Source organism: Pan paniscus, chromosome 4 (assembly GCF_029289425.2).
Source record: "Pan paniscus chromosome 4, NHGRI_mPanPan1-v2.0_pri, whole genome shotgun sequence".
In the NCBI taxonomy this organism is placed as follows: domain Eukaryota; kingdom Metazoa; phylum Chordata; class Mammalia; order Primates; family Hominidae; genus Pan; species Pan paniscus.
In genome coordinates, this window is record NC_073253.2 from 33,859,236 (window position 1) to 33,886,744 (window position 27,509).

At 36.3% G+C, this 27,509-nt stretch overlaps 1 protein-coding gene across 10 annotated transcripts in view; it reads left to right on the forward strand.

The window, feature by feature from the left end:
* Nucleotides 1–23,022, forward strand: part of SSBP2 (single stranded DNA binding protein 2) — a 324,480-nt gene extending 301,458 nt beyond the window's left edge. For 6 of the 10 annotated variants that reach the window (XM_003822253.7, XM_003822255.6, XM_003822254.7 and 3 more), the window contains 5 exons: nucleotides 1,088–1,158; nucleotides 3,152–3,230; nucleotides 6,332–6,360; nucleotides 14,253–14,351; nucleotides 22,421–23,022. In XM_003822253.7, coding sequence (XP_003822301.1) covers nucleotides 1,088–1,158; nucleotides 3,152–3,230; nucleotides 6,332–6,360; nucleotides 14,253–14,351; nucleotides 22,421–22,450 — 308 coding nt within the window. In that variant the 3' untranslated portion in view covers nucleotides 22,451–23,022. Of the gene's footprint in view, nucleotides 1–1,087; nucleotides 1,159–3,151; nucleotides 3,231–6,331; nucleotides 6,361–14,252; nucleotides 22,389–22,420 lie in introns of those variants that run through there. The other 4 variants (XM_063604176.1, XM_063604175.1, XM_063604177.1 and 1 more) reach the window with 2 other exon arrangements.
* The last annotated feature ends 4,487 nt before the right edge of the window (nucleotides 23,023–27,509 follow it).

Consider the following 27,509-nt stretch of genomic DNA (forward strand, 5'->3'; position numbering starts at 1 on the left):
GGTGGGCGGATCACAGGGTCAAGAGATCAAGACCATCCTGGCTAACACAGTGAAACCCCATCTCTACTAAAAGTATAAAAAACTAGCCAGGCGTGGTGGCATGCACCTAAAGTCCCAGCTACTTGGGAGACTGAGGCAAGAGAATCGCTTGAACCTGGGAGGCGGAGGTTGCAGTGAGCCAAGATTGTGCCACTGCACTCCAGCCTGGGCGATAGAGCAAGACTCTGTCTAAAAAACAAAATAAAACAAAAGAGGCCTACTACATTATATTTAAGAAAACTGTATAATGTGGAAAAATAGAAAACCATAATTTATCATTTATATTTTCTCAATGTAAAATATTTAGCCTTTCACTCTAGGTTTTATATTATAAAAACATGTATGCTCAGAGACTTAATTCGAATTAGCTAACAGACATGAAATAAAAATTTTTTAAATACTGCACAATGTTACATATATTTATATGGATATGCAGTACAGATATTTTTATTATAATAAATCAAAAATAAAGTGAGTAAAAACATTTCATCAGAAGTTGTGCTGGAAGAAGCTGGCTTTTAGTTCAAACAGGAGAATTACATTATTCTAATTGTATACTCTTACTCTAATCTTTTTCTTTCGGAATTAAGCCAGGATAGTCCACCAGCTTTCACTAATTATTAAGTAAAAAGACTATTTTTAAAATTTGTATATTGGAAACTTAAGGAAATAAAACTGAAAAGCGACTGAATCTGAATTTTAAGAGATATTATATATTACATATACACACATACACACACATAGAATTGCTTGAAGTAAAAAAGTATCTTTTTTAAAAAGAAAAACTTTACTATAATTTTTTAAATTTCTAATAATACTTTTACCTGAATTATTGAAGTGATTCCTCATACCTAATTTATGACCTCAGAATGACAATTTTGGGGTCAGAAAATGACTGTGGGTATTTATTTTTAGTAATGACAATTTCAAGTGTTGCAGCTTATATAGAGAGAGGTATCTGTATGCAGACCATCTTTGATCATTACTTTGTGATGAATTGGGTATAGACTCTAAAGAAATATTTTAATTAAGTAATATTTTGTTTCAGATTCAACCAACTCTGGCGATAACATGTATACTTTAATGAATGCAGTACCTCCTGGACCTAACAGACCTAATGTAAATATGAACTTTTTTTATTTTTGGAATGTATTTGAAGACTTTCAAACTCTGAGTGCATTCCATGTCCTGTATATTGTTTAAACTTTATATTTTATTATCCAGGAGCTTATTAGATATTCAAAAAGTCAAATTCTTTTCTCTGAGCTGGGTTAAAAAAAACAGTACACATATATAACAGAGATTTTATATCAATATAATTTAAAAGTAAAACTGATCCTAATCAATTACACATTAGTTTCATCTTATTTTATTGTAAATAATTAATGATATATACTATTTGAAAATGACAGGTTATGTATAACCATTTATATTAACCTCATTTTTAGCATCACTAAGCTTTTTCATTGTGATCTTTTTTTGTCCTGATAAACTTGAAAATAAAGGAGGAGGTTGGCTATGCTTATTTTTTTTAGAATATGAAATCTAGAGTTTAAATATGGAGCTAAAGCAGTTACTACAGGAAGAACTTGGGTGTTCTTAATAAAGCATATGGTCATGATTTTTCCACAGAAGTTCACAGGAAAACATTTTATTTATCTATAAGGCCTACATGTTTACAGAAATATTTATAACAGATTGTAGTTAATACACATATACATGTGTATATAGGGTAGCAGAAATCAAAGAAAAATCAGAAGATATATATGTTATATGTTAAACTGACCAAACATACATACCCATAGTTTTAGTGTCTTTTAAAACACTGTAGGAGCCAGATAAAAGTTCACAGGCTACTAGGCCTACCAGCACCAGTTTTTCAACCCATATCTAAACTATGCTTTTGATAAAAGCTGAATAACAGCAGTAAGTTTAAAGTCAATTTCTTTGACTTATATATGCCTTATATCAGTGAGGCATACATATTCCAAGTTGTTTACTGAACTGCTTTTAGATACTCAATTTTACCAAGCAAAATTGGCATTCTCTTGGGGAATTTTATAAGCATGTGGCTTGTATTGCCCATGGTGATAGAAGGCCATCTTATTCCCACACAGAGGTGGTAAAGTACAGGTTTGCCTGCCAAAGGCAGTTATTTCTTCCTAAAAGCCTTCATGATTAGTCACCACCACCACTGCATCCACACACACACACCATAGTCAATATTCTGCACCATACAACATGGTAGAAATGCTTTTGGCATGGGAAATTTGAAGAGAAAGTGTTTTCGGCAGGGTGTCTTAACTGTAAGTGTAAGGTATTATGGTAACTTGTCTTCGAACTGGGCTCCATGTTTCCTTAGTCTTCTAGAGAGATGAGAGGAAGACTGAGTGGGCGGGCCATGGGTTCTCTATCACCAACCCCATCATAGCACACCTGTTTTGAACCAGACTTCTAATGTAAGATTCCACCTGAAAAGAAAGGAAAGAAAAAAAGAATTCCACTACTTTGAAAAATGTTAAGCAGAATTACCATGGAACCTCTGAGTGTCATTGAAGTGACATGGTTGAGACTGCCAAGAAGAATTAGCTATATTCAGCCATCCCCAAGGAATGAAATGTATTTAACCTATAAGATGAAATTATTTATTATGTCCATTTAAACAAAGACAGATTGCCTACTAAGAAAAATGTTAATGTTGTCATAATGACATTGAATTATTCTTATTAATAAGCCAATACCCTTAACAGCTTCTTAAGAACCACTTTTGGTTTTCAACAGAAAATTTGTCAGTATCATAGAGGAAAATGCTTATCTTCTAATTTGCACTGGAATGTATATACTTTCTGAGTATATCTGAAGAAGAAAAATTTGGAGATGAATGGTGATTAAGCTAAACATCTATATGTGGAACATAGAGAAAACAATATGAGAGAGGTGAACAGTCCAGTTAGAGAACCCACAAGGCTGAAAAACATCAAGTAAAAGATCTCCATAGCTTGCAAGTAAAAATAAGTTGTGGCAGTGTCTTGTAATGTTAAATATATTGTAAAATTGAGATAAGCCATTGTTTTCAGTGTGATTACAGTGATTTTCTTCATTTTTAAAATAGTTTCCAATGGGCCCTGGGTCAGATGGTCCCATGGGTGGATTAGGAGGAATGGAGTCACATCACATGAATGGCTCTTTAGGTAAGGCTTTTCAATTTGATGTTTAGAATAAATTCATAACAAAACCTTAATTCTACCTAGTGCATATTACAGTTTCCAAAGTTCTTCCATAGCCAGCTACTCATTTTTAAATACTTCAACTTTTACCTCATACAGATAGTTTAATTGACATTTTATTGGTTATAACTGTAGATGACTTGAAGATCAGAAGTGTGAGAATTGTTCTAGTTCATATTCACAGTTATTTATTTTAACCTATAGAAATCTCATGTCTTACCATAAAAGGAGACATTGCTTCTGTGGGCACGTGTCATGCTTGCCCAACCCAGAAGGCTGCAGTATTCTTGCAGCTGTTTGTTGTTGTTGTTATTGTTGTTGTTGTTTTGTCTCTAGAGTTCTGTGGACACAGTTTCAGAAGAATCTCAGTTCTCTCCAAGAATTTCTTAATTTTGTTTTTGCATTTTTATGTTTGCCTCCTTTTTAACATAAAATTGTTAATCATATTCTGGATAATTTGAATGATTCTCTTTTAAGAGAACACTGCCTACATTGTCTTCGTGATAAAGACCATTTCAAGTGACTGATGGTTGAAAACATACTTTATAGGCCAGGCGCCATGGCTCACATTTGTAATCCCAGCACTTTGGGAGGCTGAGGCAGGCAGATCACGAGGTCAGGAGATCGAGACCATCCTGGCTAACATGGTGAAACCCCGTCTCTACTAAAAATACAAAAAATTAGCCAGGCGCGGTGGTGGGTGCCTGTAGTCCCAGCTACTCGGGAGGCTGAGGCAGGAGAATCGCTTGAACCCGGGAGGCGGAGCTTGCAGTGAGCCAAGATCGCGCCACTGCACTCTGGCCTGGGTGACAGAGCAAGACTCCATCTCAAAAAAAAAAAAAAAAAAAAAAATTAGCTGGGCAGGGTGCCGGGCGCCTGTAATCCCAGTTACTCAAAAGGCTAAGGCAGAGAATCGTTTGAACCCAGGAGTCAGAGGTTGCAGTGAGCCGAGATTGCTACATTGCACTCCAGCCTGGGTGACAAGAGAAAAACTCCATCTCAAAAAAAAAAAAAAAAGAAAAAGAAAACATACTTTATAAGTGATGCCTTCTTACCACATGAAGCTAAATAGCTGCAAGGTGAATGAAAATTTTAACAATAGTGAGAAATACAGACAAGTGTTGCAAAATGGACTAGGTCATACCACATACTATAGTTATATTTGTTTTGCATTCACATAGGTTAAATGCAAAACAAAAAAACACTTTTTATGTTCGTATATGTTCAAGTAACATGACCATAAACTAATTTAAAAGTTGACAATGGGGATGGGAGTTATGATTTTTTTTTTCTTTTGGAAAGGGTTCATCTTTTACTTAAGTTGGAAAAAATATGTTCATGAGTAATTTAGGTTATATATAAGATTTCGCTTCCCGACCTAAGGTCAGGAAATGCCTCCTTCTGATGCTTGGAAAATCTTTCAATAACCAAATTATTTGCAGTACACTAAGAGACTTTTGAGCTTTTAAGAATTCATACTTATTTTGCCTAGATTGCAAAGTCTTGATTTGCACTGTCCAATTGCATTAGCCACTAGCCATGTGTGACTATTTAATTTTAAATTAAGTAAATTTTAAAATTCAGTTCTTCAGTTGCACTGCCACATGTCAGGTACACAGCAGCCACTTGTAGCTAATGACTACCTTAATGAACATCACAGAGAAACATTTCCATCATTGCACAAAATTCTATTGGACAGCACCATTCTTGAATTTTATTTTCCAATTTATTGCAAAATAATTCACTTTGCAGTATTGTTATTTGTAGAACCATTCACAAAAAGATGATATTTGGTAAATAGTTAAAAGGCTCTCATTATCTTAGTCACCAGAATAGAATTTTCAGAAGATTTTTACCTATGCTTGGCAACTGGCTCATTGCTTTCTACAATGAACATTACTGTACATATTATATATACACATATATATGATTGCATATATGCATTCGGTATTTAATAATTTATTATGCCTACTTATTTACAACTTATATTAATAAGCCCTAGCTTTATTTGTAATGTTGACTGAATGCTATGCTACTAAAATGTTATATTATTTTTATGCTAGGAAAATTAATTGTAAGAAGTTAAATTGTTTAAAATAAAGTTAATATTGTGGCAAAGATCTGATTATTGTTCTGTTACCTAATGTATGATTCTATTTCTTTTTTTTTTTTTTGAGACAATCTCACTCTGTCACCTACACTGGAGTGCAGTGATGTGATCTCGGCTCACTGCAACCTCTGCCTCCCAGGTTCAAGTGAATTTCCCGCCTCAGCCTCCTGAGTAGCTGGGACTACAGGGGACTGCCACCACGCCTGGCTAATTTTTGTATTTTTAGTAGAGGTGGGATTTCACCGTGTTTGGCCAGGCTGGTCTTGAACTCCGGACCTCAAATGATCCACCCACCTTGGCCTCCCAAAGTGCTAGGATTACAGGCGTGAGCCACTGCACCCGGTCTCTATTTCTTACATAAGAAAAGAAATTCATATTGATTGTTTATTTCTTCCAAGGATCAAAATAAAAATATAATATTTAAAGACATTTTTAGTTTTGAAGAATTGTCAGGAATATTCATTGCTATCAACTTTTTAATATTAATACTTAGCTTTTGGTTATTATAGTAAATTATGGTTTAAAATATTGTCAAACATTGTCGCAAGTGTTCATTTTATATTTTATCAGATTTACAGCATCATTTTCAAAAAATATATGTAGATATCTCTATATATGTTATATATACATTTTTAAATTTTTAATTGGGTAGGGTATATAAAATGGTCTTTCTAAAATTTCACATTTAGGAATCTATGATAACAACAGTTTTCTTCATGCTTCCATAAAAAAAAAAACGATTGGGAACTAAGGCTAGAACTCCTTGCATTTTCCATCAGATGGTACTGATTCACTATACTGTATAAAAGAAGAGGAATTTTTTCAGATTTAAAAACTCAGGAGCTATATGCTGGAAAATACATATAGTATACTTCACTTATTTAAATTAAAGGAGTGTTTCATTTATAAATGAAATCTTACCTAATAAAGGCTTTCTTCTTATATTTTGTTTCAGGCTCAGGAGATATGGACAGTATTTCCAAGGTGAGTGCTGTGTATTCTGTGTTGTTTTTAATCAGAATTTTATTTAACATGGAACTCATTAAAATTATTAGAGTAAATTTATGAATTTTGTTTTTGAACAAGAGTTTGAAAGTAGAAGACCAGGTATAATTAATTGGAAGTTAAGAATATTAATGCATATTATCTGTGGGAAAGGGTAAAATAGGTCTTTTAAGAATGTTCCTAAATATGCTAAGATTCATTAATAGGACATACTGTACATTATTAGTTGACACCCAAGTAATAACAAATTTAATCACATTAAGATGTTACTTATTTGTAAAGCAAACTTACAGAATTTAGATAATCTTTTGAAAATGTAAAGATGTCTAAAGAAATGTGAGGAGAGATGAATTTGAAAAAGTGGTTATTATATATCATAAAGGCATTGCATTTACATATCCAATTCATCTTGCAAATCTTCATTAGGAAATGCTGATTTCCACAATAATTATTCTAGTCCCCAAAATAGAGTAAGAAAGTGATTAGAGGAAAATTATATTAGTACAAGCAGGAAAGTGAGCCTTCCATTAGTATGTGTTTGCATTTTCCCTCTTTCAATAGTTTGAGTATCTAAAATGAATCCTTTACTAAAATGCCTTATATTTTTGAAGAATAGTACCTAAATACTATTTAGGTCATGAAGAATTTAAAATAGTTCTCAGTGAATCAAATATATTTAGAATTACTGATGAGAACTAATTATTTGCTACCACCAGAATGATTCTCTTAGAAGTCTGCTCTATATCAATAAATAGAGAAATTCATTAAGGGATGACTTTTTGAAATTCTATTTCTAATTTATATTTATGTATAATAATGTAAAATTCCTGCTGCCAAGAAAAATAAAATAAGATTGATTGAGCTAAAAATCATTTTAAATTAAGACTTCAAGTTCTAAAAAATATTTAATTGGAATTCTGGCATTATAACTCTACTGCCTGGCTGCTTTGCCTCACAAGCTCCACATGTATTTTGGATGTCTATGTTTAGAAACAATCATGTTTACAAAAAATCAGAAAGGTCTTTTTTTTTCTAAAAATAGATAAATATTTATAATGAGTACTAGCTTACCTCTGTGAGAAATGGTATTTATGAGGCCTGTTTTCAAAACAAAATTCCCTATGTAACTTTATTAGAGCCTTCTCTCTGGGCCTTTGCAAGTCAGATTACCATGATTGTGTTGGCTCTCAGATACCTCTTTTTTTTTTTTTTTTTTGATGGAGTCTTGCTCTGTTGCCCATGCTAGAGTGCAGTGGTGCAATCTCGGCTCACTGCAACCTCCCCTTCCCGGGTTCAAGCAATTCTCCTATCTCAGCCTCCTGAGTAGCTGGGACTAAAGGCTCATACCACGAAGCCTTGCTAATTTTCGTATTTTTAGTAGAGATGGGGTTTCACCATATTGGTCAGGCTGGTCTCAAACTCCTGACCCCATGTGATCTACCCGTCTCGGCCTCCCAAAGTGCTGGGATTACAGGCGTGACCCACTGCACCCAGCATCTCAGGTATTTCTAACAATTTAATTAGCCAAATTGTGCTTTGTGGTCACCAGTGAAATTTCTGATGTCATATTTGAGAAGCATATTCTTGTATCTACAGATGGATTCTTAATTACAGAAAAGTATGATCATCAAGATAGTTTTAGGCCATCTTCCTAAAATTTTTACTAACTACCTAAAACCTTTTACATAAGATAGATATAAACAAAATTCTGTATGGGAAAGTACTTTATAATTTATAAAAGTTTAAAATTTTTAAAAAGTCATAATGATTAATTAAATGCCATCTTCTAATCTGCCCTCATATCAGATCGGTTGCTATTCCTTCTGTGCTTACTTTCCCATGCCTGTTTTCGGATACAAGTTTTTCCACCATACCATGCCCACTACTCATAACATTCTCTTGCCTAATGATGCATTGCTTGTGCTCTAAGCAGTAACTGACCATCCAGTGTGTACTTGTGTGTGCTGGGTATTGCCTTCTGCACTATGGGGACATAGAAAAGACTTCTTAACAACAAACGCGATCTCTGTCCTCAAGTGGTTTATTCTTAGGCAGGAGTTCCTTCATTCAGTAAATGTTGACGCCTACTGAGGCATTATGCTGGGCTCTAAAAATCCAAAGATAAACAAGATATGTTCTCTGCCCTCAAGAAGTTCAGTTTAACGAGGAGATCAAACGAATTGGATAAATAAAAATTTTTACAAAGCAAAGTTAATATGCATTTAAATTACATAAGATTTATCCCCCTAGTCATAAACATGCCACTTAACAATGTACTAGAATTGACTAGTTAAATCTGCCTTCAAATGAGTTCCTACGCGTCTCATTTCTACACCACCTCTGCTCCGGGTTCATTGGCTCTGGGCTCTAAGCTGGCCGACCCTTGGGTGATAGTACCATTAGTGCCTGTTGCACCATAGTCACTTTTTCTCTTAAGAGCATCGGTAGCATCGTGCACATTGTATACCCCCTGCCCCAGATTCTTTCTCTCCCTGCCTCTTTCCACTCCCAGACTAATTTTTTCAGTCTTTGACTACGAGGTGTACACAGTCACAGTCACTAACTCGCTTTTCCCACATTTCTTCCTTTTCCAACACATGTTCAGCTATCTCAAGAAGCTTTCTTCTTCCTTTTGTTTTCCTGGAATCATTTCATTATCATTCATTTCCATCCTGTTTTTTTCTAGTAATTTTGTTTGTGAATCAAAAGACAGCCTTGACCATTATCACTTACTTTTTTGTGTCTTTTTTTTTTTTTTTTTTTTGAGTCAAGAGTTTCGCTCTTGTTACCCAGGCTGGAGTGCAATGGTGCCATCTCCTCGGCTCACCGCAACCTCCGCCTCCCAGGTTCAAACGATTCTCCTGCCTCAGCCTGCCAAGTAGCTGGGATTACAGGCATGTGCCTGTAGAGACGGAGTTTCTCCATGTTGGTCAGGCTGGTCTGGAACTCCTGACCTCAGGTGATCCATCTACTTTGGCCTCTCAAAGTGCTGGGATTACAGGTGTGAGCCACTGCGCCCGGCCATCACCTGGTAATTTTCAAAGTCCCTCTTAGGTCTCTAGCCACAGCTCTATAGTTCTCCAGTTAAATCTGTATTTCATCAAGCACCAGTATCACATATTTAAAAAAAAAAAAATTTACTCCATTTTAAATGTTGTGTATAAGTACTACTTCAGTTGTTTTTCTACTTTTTATTGCATAGATACTCTATTTTATCCATTTTATATGTAAGATAAATGAAGAGTACTGAATTGAGAATCAGAAAGCCTGATGCTACTATAGTACTTACAAGTTGCAGGGACACGTTACTTAATCTCTCATAGGCATAGTTTGCTTAGCTGTAACATAAAGATTTTAGTTCATTCCCTGCCTACTTCATAAAATTGTTGAGAATCGAGTGTGAACATATGTTAAGGGCTATGAAGTGCTATACAGACACTAAATATCTTTCTTCTCATTAGCTACACAATCTTTTGTGGACAAGGCTAGGAACTCACACTATCAATTGCACTTTGATGGCACTGTTTCAGTAAGCAAAATGAATTCAAAGCTTCCAATGAAGTTTCAAAATTATTTCTTGCTCAGTTGAGCATTACCGAGTAAAACTCATGTGCCTCTTTCTCAGAATGCAGAATTTATATTTGATTTAGAAAGCTTTTAAAGATGATATATGAAATTCCTTTCAGCCCTTTAATAACTGAGGGGTCACCCATTTAATCAATGAAACAAAAATCCTTTTCCTTGGAGTTGGGGTTGAGGGTAGAGAGAAGTATATGGTTTGTTTTCTTTCCTTCTTTCTTTTTTTTTTTTTTATTTGACTCAGAGTCTCGCTCTGTCACCCAGGCTGGAGTGCAGTAGCACAATCTTGGCTCGCTGCAACCTCTACCTCCCAGGTTCAAGAAATTCTCCTGCCTCAGCCTCCCGAGTAGCTGGGATTACAGGCGCACACCACCATACCCGGCTAATTTTTGTATTTTTAGTAGAGACAGGGGTTTCACCAGGCTGGCCAGGCTAGTCTCAAACTCCTGACATCGTGATCCGCCTGGCTGTGCCTTCCAAAGTGCTGGGATTACAGGCATGAGCCACCGCGCCCGGCCGGTTTGTTTTCTTAGAAGAAAAGCAGCTAAGGAAATTCTGCAGTTCGTATTAACATATCTCACATTTATATTTCTGAGTTTGAAAAAACACATGTATGTGAGAAGACAAGCTCTGATCATATCATGTTTAACAAATTACCAAGAAAGTATTTTCAACCTGAAGCATTCTGACCCCAAGAATTTTGGCTCCAGTTAGAGATCCTACACCATTCACAAGGGAGCTGGTAGATGACTAGAGATCTACACCATCATCTCATGTGTGCTGACCTGAGTTCTAGCTCATTTGTATCCACTGGGAGAATGATTGACAGTTTGTTCTTTGAGGGAGCTAGCAGAGTCAAAACAACACTCTAGAAAACTCACTATTGGCAGCCTGTGAGAAAGCAATTCAAAATCCACTACTTAGAATAATGTCATTATTATTTTATTCTAATTATAGGCAGAGCCACAGTTTCTATAAATGTTCACTTTTTTAATTTGAAAATGGAAAAATTTAAAATTTAAAAAAGTTTTAAAAGGTTTGAAACAATTTTTGAGGATGGGAGAAGGGATAATAACTTACTAATTAAGAGAAGATATGAGCTGGGCACAGTGGTCCACACGTGTAATCCCAGCACTTTGGGAGGCCAAGTGAGGAGGATTGCTTGAGTCCAGGAATTCATGACCAGCCTGAGCAACATAGTGAGATCTCGTCTCTGCAGAACATTTTAAAAATTAGCCAGATGTGGTAGCACACATCTGTAGTCCTAGCTACCCAGGAGGCTTTGGCAGAAGCATCACTTGAGCCCAAGAGTCCAAGGCTGCAGTGAGCTGTGATCTCACCACTGTATTCCAGCCTAGGTGACAGATACCATGTCTCAAAAAAAAAAAAAAGAGAAGAAGATATGAAATACCTGCTAGAAGAAATCAGACCAGGAAGTCCAACAGGGTTAAACATGGCAGCCAGAGGAAATTGTGTTTGTGGTGTATTATGTGTGTGTGCATATATGTGTGTGTGTGTATATATGTATATAAATATTCATGTATGACATCATAGCTTAAGAGAATTTCCAACTTGAAGAAATAAGTGAGAATGTAATAAAATTTCTTGAAGTTGGTATCAGTATAATCCTAACCATATTTTTTCAAGCAAAACTCTTAAAGTAGGGAATAAAGTACACATTCATTGAAATAACTGTAACCGATGGGCCTAATGTATCTAAAAGTAATCTTGTACTCTTTTGTGCTGAAGCAAGTAGAGTGCCTTTTTGACCAACCTAAGTCCTTTTTATACATCATATTCTTGCCTTATTGATGAAACCTACTGGACATAATACACAAATACAGCTACAGTTAAATGAAGCATACACACAATTCATTCCCACCTACCCTCCTTACCTGTTCTGGGATGGTTTTTGGTACCGCTATCTTAGCTGTCCCTCAGATGCCAATATTGAATATGCCCTTTAGCCCATATCATCATGTCACTCAGCGATTACGGACAGCACAATTTTCTTAAGATTTCCCATTGAGGAGCTTCTGTTGTTTTCTAATTTTGCAGAGATTACTCTAGTTAAAAACAAACCAAAAAAACCCAATTGTCCTATCACTTCAGGCTTTTCAAATATGGTCCAGTAGGCTGAATAGGAATAGGTTTCAGAGATCTGATTTTATCTCAGTTTTGTATGTTGAATGTATCCTTTCAATCTTCCTGTTAGTGTCCTTAAATACCCGTCCCCACCACACATACACACACACAGAAGAGTATAATGCTGAGCCACCATGCTATGAAGAGGTTGCGTGTAAAACAGGAATAATAACATTGGAAGTATTTTGTGTGTATTTAAACATTAGCAATGCAATGTTACTTTCAAATTGTAAGTATTTAAAAATCAATACTTTGAGTTAGGAATCAGGTTTGAAGTTAGCCAGACTTTCAGAATTATAAATCAAGAAATGATATATGGCAAATGTGCAGCAAAGATTTAAAGCACCCTAACTGAGTCTGAGATACGCTGCTTCTCTCATGGTACCTTATATACCACAGGGGGTATGAATGTTACACAAGAATAAGAGGGTTCATTTTACTCTTTTGTTTGACTATGTAAAATATGCAGCTTCCAACTGCATCCTTGAATTTTCTTATATATGTGTGTATATATTAGATTGTATTTTATTCTAGTATTACCAATTTCTCCATTATATATAAAGTGACAGAAATCCAAAAGAATTTATAAATTATGAGTAAATCTTACAATATTTTTTATAAATTCAGTTTCCTTTTTGAGCTAAGTCAGCATTATCATTCCTGTTTTCAAGGTACAGTTTATTTAACCTAATAACTTTAATAATTAATGAATTCTAAAATAATGCAGTTAGTTAAATTTTACTTAATTTTTTCCCCAGGAAATCAAGATATTCAGATTCATTTCAAAGTATAGTTGCTTTTCTATATACTTGGATAACTAACATTTTTCAGAGAAAAATTTATCAAAAAAAATAGAATCCTCTTTATGCTATTAAAGTATATTTCCCAAGTCCTTGGGGTTTCTTGACACAGAGAGCTCCAATGGACTTCAGAGGATCCTTGTTCTCAGATCCTCCCTGCGGGGTGCACAGCAAGACAAGACACAGTGTATTTCTACCAGCTCATCTGTCTGTCTCTGCTTTACATTTTAACCATTTTCTTCTGGGAATAACTCATTCGTGAAATGTTAATTTTTATGATACAAGTTGTTGTAGTTAAGACAAAATTCTCTGAGCAATTTTCTTTAAAAAAAAATCTAAAAACTAATTCCAAAACAATGTAAATAGGAATGGCTTAGGAAAAAGTAAGCCAGTAAGTAAGTAAGTTATTTCTTCCATTTGAAATAACAACTAAAAATGTTTAACTCTGAAGTTTTTTTTACAAGTTAATGAATTGGACCTTCAAAGAATTACAGTTATACTACTGTATAAACATGGTTTATAGTCCAATGTCATTCTACATTTCCTATTGATGTGGAGTATCAGGTATCCTGCCATGGCTAAAATTGTGCGGTAATAATGAGACTAGCAAATTTAAATAGAATATGAAGCAATGCACTGCTAACTTGGTGTTCGATTAGATTGCTAATAACAGTCATTTTATCTTCCAAGGAAAGTTCCAAAGTAAATCTACTCTTAAACTAATGATAGGAAAATATTCTAAAGCAGTTTTCTTTTGAGCCTCCTTTTCCTCTAAGAGTACATAATAAATTCTCAAGTCCTAAGGTGTCTCTTGTTCTTAAGTACAGTTGTTAGCTATCTTTCTTTTTTCCTTAAAGTTCATGTAAAAATGGTTGAAATAGTGTTATCTGTATACTGCATGTAGAATTAAAAGGAAATGTTTATTAAAACAGTGACCTTTCAAAGTTTGGTTAGTGAAATGACTAAGGGAGTTATTGTTCCATCTTGCCTTATCAGTGGGTAGGATCTCTTCATCATGCCCCTGCTGGGAATGTTTTAAACTCTCCAGAGTTTTAGGAACTCTATAAGCTGAGGGTGGGAAATTGAATAAATATTGATTCTGAAGCTAAGAAAATAGTTGTGGTAGGTTATTGGGGGTTTTTTGATTGTTTTTTAAATTTTCATTTGGGAAGGCATTAGTACTTGTCAAAGTGCAAAGAATGAAATAGAATACATGGTAGAAGTCTAAGATTAAAATTAGAAGTATGCTTTGTCCTTAGGGATGCTGTTTCAATATTCGAAACAGTACAGTGCAAGAGGGAAATTAAAATTTTCAACAATGCCTTGTTTTCTAAATCTTGTTTACAGAATTCTCCCAATAATATGAGCCTGAGTAATCAACCGGGCACTCCAAGGGATGATGGCGAAATGGGGGGAAATTTCTTAAATCCTTTTCAGAGTGAGAGTGTAAGTATTCCCTTGACTATATTATACTCAGATTTTATTTCTGAAGCTCTTCTGCTAGAATAAATGCATAAAGCCACTTTTACTGCTGTTTATCTAGAGTTCAACAGGTTTATCTTTTAGATAAGAGAAACTTTAAGTGGAATATCTTTGAAAATAATTTTTAAAACAAACTTTTTCTTTTTTATTCTGTGTACATAGTTAGAAAAACCGTAATAATAGTTTTCTCATTGAGAACCTCCACTGTAAAGGAACAAACTGGAAACAGGTTGCCTATTTGATACTTTTTATAAGTTTTCATGCTACTAAAATGTCTCAGGTTGCTGCAAAACTAGGTCTGTTTCAGTGCTGTCCTCAAAATCTAAAAAGTCTGTTCTTACTTTATATAGTAGACCTCACTGGACTGAAGGCCAAATTGGCGGTCTGTTAACCTGAGCTGAATACCCAAGTCACTGCTTGCGTGTGATTGTACTGTTACACAAAAGTTCATTCCATATCTCCATAGAAGTAGACAGAACCAAAAACAGAAGCAATAAAATTCATTCATTTAACAAGCAATTACTGAGCACTTACCACATGCCAAGGCAATATGCTAGGTATTGGAGAGACCAAAAAGACAAAATGGTGCCTTTTCTCAAGGAGTTCTATGTAATATAATGATTTTTTACATTAATATTTCACATTAGAAACCCCAATGGAATTTTTTAAAATACAGTTTCCCAGAACTCTCCCTAGACTTAGTGAATCAGAATTTCCAGGAGTGGGGCTGGGCATACTTGAATGTGGAAAAGCTTTGTTACTGATGCTGGTGTACATTCTCTGCTAAGAACCACTGAACTGGAATGTAGCATAAAAGATTTCAAAACCCAAATGAATTTCATCTTCACAGGATTCATAGCATCCTTAAAATTTCTTACGGAGGACTCAGAATCATAAGAGAGACTACCCTCATTTTGCCCAACTCAGCATTTACCAGAGGTGATACCATAAGAATTTGAAGCACTGGCTAATAGCACGTCTACCTTTATACAGAGTGGCTGCTTTATACAGAGTGGCTGTTCCATTCCCAAAACAGAATACAAGATTGAGTGCTCTGTGGATTCTTGTAGTTCTGATATCCACATAGGACCTTTGCAGGGCACAAGACATCCCCTGTTTTTAGAGTTCGTTTCTGTTAAAATTATGCTGATCTGTAGTTTACTTGCAGGCAATATATGATTAGTGAGGACAAATAATTTTTTATGTGTAACAGTTTACAGTTGAAAAAAAAAATTTAGCCTGTCAGTGTTAAGGAAAAACATGAGAAGCTACATAATTTAAGTCATAATGCTTAAGATTATGGGAATTATTTTTTAGATCCTGGTTCTTTGAGTGGTTTGCTTCAAAACTATGGACAAATTAATTTTTCTATGTTCACTTTTATCTAATTAAAGACATTTATTTCCTTTTCGAGTAATTTTACCAGCAATAAAATGGTATAATTCAGTGAGGTATTTGATAATTCAATTCAGTTTAACATTTATTGAGCCTATTATATGCAAAGCATCAGGTTAAGACCAAGGTATTCTGAAATAAATATAACACCTACTTTCAAAGAGTGCAACCCAATAGGAAAAACAGATGTTGATATAACTAAAACGTGTCAGATTAATGAGTGCTATAATGTATATATAAGCCATGTATTTTAAAAGTCAGAGGAAATGATTAATTTGGAGTTGGAAAAAAACTTTTTTAAAAAGCTTCCACGTGACTTTCACTTATGGGCAGTGACAAGAGGAACTCTTCCCTCTACTTCCTTCCCAGATTTGTCATTAGTGACTGCTGTCTTAACAGTTGGAAGAGGGGTACCAATTCAGAACTGGCATCAGAAAGCTCTTCACTGGGGCAAAGATTCAGATATGCCAGGATGTGGAGAACTTCCTTGCACAGAATAAGCCCCAGCTTCTCCCTTCAATCCCTAATGGACTATGCACATGGCAAACAACAGATTCTTCTGTGAATATGTGCATTTAGAAACGAGAGCAGCTGGAACAAGGCTTCTTCCACCCCTAACTTCTGGCTCACCCTCCCTGCCCCTGAGCTTAAGCGGGTTCAATGCTAGACTGCCAGCAGAGTTAACAGCAAACAGAAGTTCCCTGCTTTCTCTTCCCTCCTTGTCTCCTGTCCCCACCAGAAATGTTGTAAAAGGAAACATAATTTGATGGTGGACTGAGAAACTGCACCACCACCCTGGAGGGTAGTACAGCCTTGGAAGCAGGTACACACTGGCTTCTCCATTCTTCTGTCTCCTGAGAAGAAGGGACTTTTTATGAATGATATCATTGTTATGTGTGGCTTTCTTTGTCATATTACTATACATTTTTGTTTAGATCTTTCTATAAAATCAAGCAATAAGAGGAGAGAGGAAGAAAGACAAAAGAGATTTGGTGCTGACAAATGTAAGGCTTTGAAGAAGTAAATAAGCTAGTTATCCCCAATAAGTTAGCTTTGCTATAATCAAGGAAAAGCAGAACTCTTAATGAATTCAAAAAGAAAACATTGTTCAATAAATGAACATGCAAGTTCTAGTGTTTAATACACATAACTCTGAAAGCACATATTTTTGAGCAGTCTGCCTTTTAAGGATCTGTCAGGTTTTATCTTGAAGTTAAATCACAGAAGGAGGCCTGGGAAGGGAGCAAGTATCTATTGAGTACTCTTTATGTACTAGATACTATCCTAGTCTCTTCACACTCACACATGCTGCTTCATTCAATTAATATAGAAACAAAAATGCCCAGCCCAAAGTCATAAACCTTGCGGTGCCAACATGCTTGACAAAACAAAATGCGAATCAAAAAATGTTTCACTGCTGAGGTTGTTTTTTTTTTAAGATCACAACCAAGACCCTTTATTTCAAGAAACAAAGATGCCCCCTAGTGTTCAAACTGTAAAATGTTTGTTTTGGAAAGCATAGACTACAAAAAGCCTTAGTTCAAAAAAATAGTTTTTCATGCTTCTCAAGAGAAGAAAGTAGCTGGTCTGGTCTTATTTCCTGAATTAATTTAGCAAAATATTTTCCCATGGCACTGAAATACAATCAATTGAGTAAACATGACATTAAAATAATGGCATCAAATAGGAATTACAAACAAGATGGTAGATTATCTCTCATTCCCTTACCCCCTTTGTCATTTTCTGCTATTGTAAAGAAATCACATCAGCCCCAATTTTTTAATGTAATCATATAAATACTAAATTTATTTCAATTTATTTCACTTTTGTTTAGCTCAGGGTAGAGGAACTGTTCTTTATTTCTCTCTCTTTAAGAAAATAAAGTATCATACAGACACTTAAACAGAAATATAGTGAGAATTAAAGTGTTCTTGACATGTATAAACAGAAATTTATACACATTGTTCAAAGACTTCATGGAAATCTCTAGATTTTATGGTACATGAACTGGGCATAATAAGGAAAAAATCACAAGTTCATAGCAAGGCGTGCTATCTCATTTCACATTAAAAGATAAAATAAGTTGGTATACATTTAAAATAATATCTTTAAGGGTTACATTTTTAACTGAACCAAACTGTAATGCTGTTGACTGCTTTGTAAGAGCTATTTTATCATCTGGTTAGGGAGAGCCAGACTCGGAATAGTTTTGAAACAGGGCAACCTGAAATCACAGCATTTTGGCATAAACATTACAATATGTCATCACATATTGATGCAGCAGTACAATAGAAACATTGAAGTGTGGTCTCAGTACAGTACACCATGAATATTTTATGTCTCTAAATATGATACTCCATTTAACACCTACTCTTCCTTTACTTCTGGAAAATTGTAAGCCACTTCTCTACTACTTTGAAGAATAGTAATCTATAGCAAAATTCCTTTTTGCTTGCCCATTCTGTGAGTTTTCCTAGAAATTTTGTTATTTCCCCTTATTTCATTTTTTGAAGTAGTTTCAGTAATGGTGGCCAAACATGAGCATTTTACAGCCTCAGGAGTGTAAATAGCACATTGTGTATGTAGACACCCAGGCATAAATACAAACTATTTTACTGTACTAAATATATTTAGCATACCATCTTACAGTTATTTGTACTACTCAAAAATTAAACTTTATTAGATGGTTGCTCCTTTTTCTTTTCTTTCTTTTTATTTATTTATTTATTTATGTATTTTTGAGACTAGAGTCTCATTCTGTTTCCCAGGCTGGAATGCAATGGTGCGATCTTGGCTCACTGCAACCTCCGCCTCCTGGGTTCAAGCAGTTCTCCCAACTCAGCCTCCTGAGTAGCTGGGATTACAGGCGTGTGCCACCATGCCTGGCTAATTTTTGTATTTTTAGTAGAAACGGGGTTTCACCATGTTGGTCAGGCTGGTCTCGAACTCCTGACCTCATGATCCACCCACCTCGGCCTCCCAAAGTGCTGAGATTACAGGCGTGACCCACCATGCCCGGCCAGTTGCTCTTTTTTCTGAGTTGTTTTGTATTGCGTGGAGCTGATGCTTCCATTTTGACTGAATTGGGCCCTCATTTTCTCTATTTTTTCACTCAGTTTCCTCCCTGGGCCAACCTCACTCTTTTAACTTCCCAACAAATCAGTAACAAAGTATCATTTTTCTGTAAGATTGACTTAAAACATTTGAAATATCACAGATAAAAAATGTTAACAGTTGCCAGTGTTGAGATGATAGCAATAAATAAAAATGGTTGATAGTAGAGTATATGCGTATGTATAGCTTGACATATATACATACTCTTAACAACGTATAGTATAATGAAGGCTATTCTATATTTTCAACACTGTTTCCTAACATAACCTGACATATGAATGAACTGGAATAATATTTTTTTTTTTTTTGAGACGGAGTCTTGCTCTGTCGCCCAGGCTAGAGTGCAGTGGCACAATCTTGGCTCACTGCAACCTCCGCCTCCTGGGTTCAAGCGATTCTCCTGCCTCAGCCTCCTGAGTAGCTAGGATTATAGGCACCTGCCACCTCGCCTGGCTAACTTTTTGTATTTTTTAGTAGAGACAGAGTTTCACCATCTTGGCCAGGCTGGTCTCAAACTCCTGACCTCGTGATCCACCCGCCTCAGCCTCCCAAAGTGCTGGAATTACAGGCATGAGCCACCACACCCAGCCCCAGAAACATTTTTAAAAAGCATTTCCTTTGAGGTCCTTTCTGAAATGCTTAGTATCTTTTACTGGTTTATATTATTGACACAGTATACTCAATAAGATCTTTGTTTTAAAAGAATGATTGATTATCTAGCTGCCCTATTAATTAAAATTACATACAACTAAAATTTCAGTTCCTAAATTGTACTAGCTACATTTCATGAACTCAGTAGCAACCTCTGGCTAGTGGCTGTTGCAGTAAACAGCACAGAATTATAACATCATCATCACAGAAAGTTATATTGGACTGATGGAATCACCAATATTTATTGTAAATAACAGTAGCTGCGGAAAGCATAGATTAAATTTATCTGTGCCCATTTTGCCATATTCTCTGATTTTTTCTACTCTAGTAAAATCTTGCTAACCACTTATTTTCTTTTTATTTATTCTTGCCTCTAAACTTTTAAATACCAAAGTATAGTTCTGTTTAGCCACAGGCTCTGGATAGTTGAAGCATGCTGTCATTGTTTATAATGTGAGACGTGGAATCACATTATGTGCATGGAATCAATTGAGTAAACATATTAAATGGTATCATGTTTGTGACGATGAAATGGTGGGTTGAAATGTGATGTGATGAAATGGTACTCTGTTCCCCTCTGACACAGGGTCAGGGATCAGTTCCATGTCATCAGCATTTGTCCATGACTGGAGGTTTTGCTTTGCTTTGCTTTTCTGCTGCTATGATCAAGGGGAGAGGTTGTCTAAACTGAATCTCCTTTCTTGTTTCTGGCAGTTTCCCTCTTTTTTTTTTTCTCCTATGATCTGTCTAAAAGTCTCCCCTTCTTATCACCATATACTCACTATAATCCTACATACAGGATCAGTTCAAGTATGTAATTTCACTTTCCTGTACTGAAACTCTGTAGGCTGTGAAGTGATTAACAAGTATTAATAGATTTTCCTTGACGTAATGCATGTTTATAGGATTAAACAATCCTCTTCCTATGGTCCAGTGACCCTTTTCCAGGCCTAATCACCCACCTTTCCTCAGGAACAGTGCATGTTTTTGGTTTGAGCCCTAATGACATCTGGCCCAGACATGTGCCAGCTGAGCCATTGCCCCTCTGTGCTCTTCCCTGGGGAGTCCTGCTTTCACACTATAATCCATCCGTACATCAGTACACACCTATATGTCTTTCTGATTTCTGCAGCCGGTCTCAGCTTGTCTATAATTCACTTCATTTTATTCTCTTTCTGCCAACTTTCTGAAAAGTTTGTGCTCGCCTACCCAGGATTATCACAGCTTCTGGTTAGGTTCCTGGAGCCTGGGACCAATCCCTTTGACTTTATCTGCCTTTTTCTAGGAGGCACAATTGTTATTAGTATGTTGAAAGGAATTGCCTTTTACCCTGGTCCTCATGGGTTTCCAATAAAACGTTTAAAAAATTTCAGGGTCCACATTTACATTTTAATTTAGAAACTGTCTTCATCCAAAGAGTAAATTACCATGTGGGATTAGATGCTTCTCCCCACAGCTCAGATAGTCTAGAGCTGTGCTATTCAAAATGGTAACCACTAGCTACATGTGGATACATAAATAAATTAAAATTAAATAACATTTAAACATTTAGTGTCTTGATTGCACTAATCACATGTCATATGCTCAGTAGGCACATATGGCTAGTGACCTCCAAGTTGGACAGCACAGACCACAGAACAAGTATGTCTTTGAAGAAAGTTCTCTTGCATGGTGCTGCTGTAGAACTTTTCTGTCACAGTCTATTCTCCAAGAATATGAGGGTACAATGGCACAATTAGCAAAATAGTTGCTCTTTATTTCTCTCTAAATCATTTTTGAAACCACTTTTTCCATATCTCTGAAACCCTCACCTTTTGTCATTTGTCAGCCTCATCAAACTGACAAGTCCGCATGTAACAATGATGTTCCTACTCATGTGCAAAAATGACTGTGGATTACAGTTAGAGTCACAGGCCGAGCACAGGGTCTCACGCCTGTAATCTCAGCACTTCGGGAGGCCAAGGTGAGCAGATTGCTTGAGCCCAGGAGTTTGAGACCAGCCTGGGTAACATGGTGAAACCCCATCTCTACAAAAAATAGAAAAATTAGCCATGCATGGTGGCATGTGCCTCTAGTCCCAGCTACTGGGGAGGCTGAGGTGGTGGGATCACCTGAGCCCAGGAAGGTCAGGGTTGCAGTGAGCTGAGATCACACCACTGCACTCCAGCCTGAGTGACAGAGTGAGACCCTGTTTCAAACAAACAAAAAAGATTAGAGTCACAGATTATGGGCAAGATGCTTAAATGCTGAATTATAAATTAGACTCTTAAGTATTTTAAATGCTTTAATGAGAGCTTCCCGGGGCCAGCTTGGAGTTGTTTTTGTTTTGTTTCCCTACAGTATTAACCTAACACTTGCTGAGCACTTTCTGTGTATTCAATAAATACATGGTTTAAGGATTTTGTATCTCATCTTCCCCAAGCCCCTTTACAGATAGGGAAACTGAAGTCAAGACAGGTTAGGTAGCCTCCTCAGTTTACAAGCTAGTAGACAGCAAAGACTAGACCTCATACTTACTTAGTTATGATCCAGCCTTGGACTAAATTTACCAAAGGTTTTTACAAGTGCCTGCAAAACATAAATCTGTCTGGATGGAGGGAGGCAGAGGGACTGGGTAATGATGAGCCTCTGGGTGCAGGGAGAGGATAGGACTTGATGCTTTCCAGGGGAAATATTTAAAATTTCAGTACTAAGTTAAAGTCTGTATCAGTTTACTTTTTTTTATAGTTTCTTATTTTATGTTGTATGAGATGAAAAGCTTGCACATAAAAGATGATAAGAAATTAGAATTCATTGTTTCTATTGTACCAAGAAGAACCTTAGTGATCTCTAAAAGAATTGTTGTTAAAATATGGATTCTTCTTTCCTTCTAGTACTCCCCTAGCATGACAATGAGCGTGTGATCCATTACCAAGTCTCCTCATGAAAACCACAGTGAGTCAGCCCTTCACAGAACTACTACGGAAGAAAATTATTCATCACAGTGTACAGTTAAACAAAGGAATCTCAGTCACACCAAACCAACCTTTTTATTTCCTGCTCTCTCCCCTCTTTTGTGAAGAAAGCGGGTCCAAACGTGATTCAAACAACTGTACGGAGTGGCATATTAGAATTGCCCTAAACTGAACTGCAAATAATTATGTGTGTATGTATATGTGTGGGAAAGAGAATGTACTGTATATGTGTATGTTATACAGACATATGCACATACATACATTGACCCACAGGACATTGTAAAATATTATCACATGACATCTTAAGTAGAAATAAGTAGGGACTTTTATTCCATCCTTTTTTTCACGTTTACATTTTAATTATTACAAGTTGCTCCTGCCCCCTCCCTGAACTATTTTGTGCTGTGTATATCACTGCTTTATATAAGTTATTTTTTAAGGTGAACTCAGATGTTATGGTTTTGTAAATGTCTGCAATCATGGATAGGAATAAAATCGCTTATTTGAGAGCTTTCATTAAATTGCGTCTGATGCAAGTTATCCTGTGAATCACAAAGTGTACTGTCTCAAAAAATAGAAGAAAATGTGTCTTCGTCTTTATGTTGAATCAAACAATTTCTCAGTTACCTTCAGTGAAAAGTATTTTTTTAATTTTTATTTGAGAAAAACACTTCAAATCAGTAAAAGCTTAACTGGGGCCTCACACAGTATATTTCTGCAATAACTGCTTTAAACGGAGTTCTTGATTTGTTTGTCTTAGATGATACAGAAATCATTAAATAGCCCAAATCATTTAGACCATAGCAATAAAGTGACCGGGGTTGTCATATTTTTAGCAACATCTTTTCTCTTTAACGTGATGAAGCCCAAAAGTGATAGCAAAAGCATTTGCTTGAATTTGTCACTTCTCACCAGGAGTACTAGAGGTAAATTTTTAATAACATACTAATGTTAAATGGTATCTGGTTTTTATTCAGACTTTTTGTGAGCATATTCTTATAGACACTAGAAATAAATACATAGAAGGAGACTTTGAGCACAAGGGAGAAGAGAGTTATTAGCACTCCTGAGGCCTCTGGAATGCTGCTTTTCTATCCAGGTATCTTGCTTGCTACCAGCAGAATTGACTGGTATTGGTTCTCACTGGCCAGGGAGCCCCTGCTCTGTTCCTGGAATATAAGGCTTTTATTCAGGAGCAAATCATTGATAGTAACTTTGCTTTATCTAGCCATTGACTTCAGCAGGCTAAAACTACATTGTGTAACTGACTGTTCAAAAAAGAATAAGTAAATTTTTTTTAATCTAATTCCCTTATGGAAAGCACCTTGCTCTATGGCACTTTCCAGATCTTTTGGGATTTTGTGCTTAATTATACATACATACACCAAAATCACAATAGAAAGATATGAAGACTTTAATTTTAGACTCTGAAAGATAACTGGGTGATCCTTTGTGTTAAAATTGTGATACAAACAACCATTGATAAATACCAACTATGAATCAAAACTCTAGAGACTTTGAAAAGCATTGTTTAATCGCAGGTAAGAGGAATCTTCTCTTTCCTTTAGGCTTATAGTCTCTAAAGTGAAAATTTGGCAGGATATAGTCATGCAGCTCATAATGACATTCCAATCAACCACAGACTGCATATACAGCAGTGGTCCTATAAGATTATGATACCATATTTTTACCGTATCTTTTCTATGCTTAGATACACAAATACCATTGTATTACAGTTGCCTTTGGTATTCAGTACAATAACATGCTGTACAGGTTTGTAGCCTAGCAGCAATAGTTTATATTATATAGCCTAGGTGTGTAGGAGCCTATACCATCTAGGTTTGTGTAAGTACACTCTATGATATTCAGACAAGGACAATATTGCCTGACAATGCATTTCTCAGAATGTATACTTATCATTAAGTAACACATGACTGTATGTACTAGTTCCTGATGACTTACTTCTCTCAAATTCATAATGATTTAGTCCTTGTAAAAATAAAGATTTTGCCTGTGCCTAAACAGGGATACTAGGCAGAACTGTTGAGAAAAAAAAGCTGAATTAAATTTATGTTGCAGATTTAAACTATCATAAAATGAGCCTCAGTTAATCACACACAGTATTCAGGTGCCTAGGAGTGCACACCGGAGAACAGTCTCATGCTGTCAAGCTGCAGAAACCTTTCATGCAAATTCAGATGAAAAGGTCTTTACCTCAAGCCAAGGTAACCTGAATGAAGGTGACAGTTTGTCCAGACACCTGACTTGACCAAGAAGAATTTTGACTTTCATATTTTATGACAATCATATAAAAATTGACAGTCCTTTGATTATTAAGCTTAATCTTATAATGCTAGAATTTTCAAACATTTTGTTGACTCTTCTCCATTGTTACTGATCTTGAAATTCTTTTCTTCGCCTTCTGAGAAGGTATTATTTCTTACCACAAAGAATGATGAATATGATTTTATCTACCCTTATTTTGGGGGTAATACGAGAATATGAATTGCATCATGATCCCCATTATTTCTAACCTAAAAGTAAAATTCGTTTTTTTTTTCAAGGCAGAGCAGTCAATTGATTATAAGTATTTATTTCTTTTTTCTTCTTGGAGCCCAGATTAAAAAGAGTTATTTTAGATTTTAAAATTTCCTGAAATAGTTGAAAAATTATTTTTGAGGAGAAAATTGTATCCAAGAAACCCAGAATGTAAGGATACTTGATTTTTATATCCAGATAATTCTTTCATGCACTGAATGGAAGACAGTATATCTGTATATTAATTTTTGTTTAGATTTTGAATCATTTAACCCTTATCCTTTTTTCTTGTAATAAGACTATTTAATGTTTTTCTCTTGTGTTTTCCATCTTTATCAATGCATTCGTGTTGGTCTTGATGTATACTACCTGTTCCTAGTGTTATTTTTACACGTCATCTCACAGTAATAATATCAGCAATTCTTGCTACATTGAACATATTAAATACACATGTAAAATGAAAAATTAAGCAGTAGGTAAAATCTTGTTACTCTGCTTTGCATTCTGCCTAACTCACTGCATTTGAAAATACATGTCAAATTCTTTCTGAGGGTATGTATGATTCTTAACTACGTGTCTTACAGCAAAGTTGCCCATGGGAACAAAGGCTGTAGGGTGTCATTGATCTTGTAATACACCACATATTTGATGGGTGAATCTTATTAGCACTCCTTTGAAAATGTTCCAGTATGGAGTCAGTTGCTGATAAAGAGGAAGTTCACAGCTAGGAATCCGAAGTTAAGATTTCTCAATTGCCGCCTGGGCACTCATGCCTGTAATCCCAGCACTTGGGAGGCCAAGGTGGGCAGATCACCTGAGGTCGGGAGTTCAAGACCAGCCTGGCCAACATGGTGAAACCCCCCATCTCTACTAAAAATACAAAAATTAGCCGGGCATGGTGGTGGCTGCCTGTAATCCCAGCTACTCAAGAGGCTGAGGCAGGAGAATCACTTGAACCCAGGAGGCGGAGGTTGCAGTGAGCCGAGATTGTGCCACTGCACTCCAGCCTGGGTGACAGAGCAAGACTCCATCTCAAAAATAGAAAAGATTTCTCAATTGCCAAAAAGATTAACAAGTAAATCAATTCTGCTCCCCCAGCCATGAAAAGTGCCCAAAACAGCCCTTTCCCTCCAGAATAAAATAAAGAAAACTTCCATTTCTATTTTTATGATTCTCTTAAGATATCTGAACTCCATTGCATTTCATAGGGTTATTCAGTTAGCACTTCTGTGGTTTAAAAGACAACAAATGAAAATAAGTAAGTTCAGTTTGGGGCATGAAGAAGTCCCACATCTGTCTATATCTTTTCTTCATCATACTGTCCCTAGGAATGTATAGCAAAGCATTCAGAACTGCTCCTTTGGCTGGGGAAGTTTTCCACCGTCCTTAATACTATGAAGTCTTGATTACTTCTTCCGTGGCTTTATCCTTGCCTCCCTCCCAATCCCTGCATCTTCCAGGAGAAATAAAATACCAACTGAACACTGTTACCTTCTCAGCCCTTACCATTTTCATCTGCATATAGTGTATAGTACTAAGAGTAGTTTTCCCAGGAGAAATAATTGCAATTTTCATTTCTTTTTTTTTTTTTTTTTTTTTTGAGACGGAGTCTCGCTCTGTCGCCCAGGCTGGAGTGCAGTGGCGCGATCTCGGCTCACTGCAAGCTCCGCCTCCCGGGTTCACGCCATTCTCCTGCCTCAGCCTCCCGAGTAGCTGGGACTACAGGCGCCCGCTACCACGCCCGGCTAATTTTTTGTATTTTTAGTAGAGACGGGGTTTCACCGTGTTAGCCAGGATGGTCTCGATCTCCTGACCTCGTGATCCGCCCGCCTCGGCCTCCCAAAGTGCTGGGATTACAGGCGTGAGCCACCGCGCCCGGCCTCATTTCTTGATTATCACTGCTAATTCGAAGGAGTGCCACAAATCATAGCCACTTGATTTTGATTTTGGAATGCATTTTAGTGTTTTGACACTGGTTTTCCTTTTTTTTAATTTTTTTTTCTTTTTTTTTTTTTGAGACAGTCTTGCTCTGTCACCCAGGTTGGAGTGCAGTGGCACAATCTTGGCTCACTGCCGTCTCCGCCTCCCAGGTTCCAGAGATTCTCCTGCCTCAGCCTCCAGAGTAGCTGGATTACAGGCATGCGTCACAGGCTAATTTTTGTATTTTTAGTAGAGGCAGGGTTTCACCATGTTGGCCAGGCTGGTCTGGAACTCCTGACCTCAAGTGATCTGCCCGCCTCAGCCTCCCAAAGTGCTGGGATTACAGGCATGAGCCACTATGCCTGATCAGGTTTTCCTCTTTTTTTCTTTTCTTTTTTTTTTTTTTTTTTTTTTTTTTTGAGTCAGAATCTTGCTCTGTCACCCAGGCTGGAGTGCAATGGTGTGATCTCGGCTCACTGCAACCTTCACCTCCCGGGTTCATGCAATTCTCCTGCCTCAGCCTCCCGAGTGGCTGGGACTACAGGTGCTC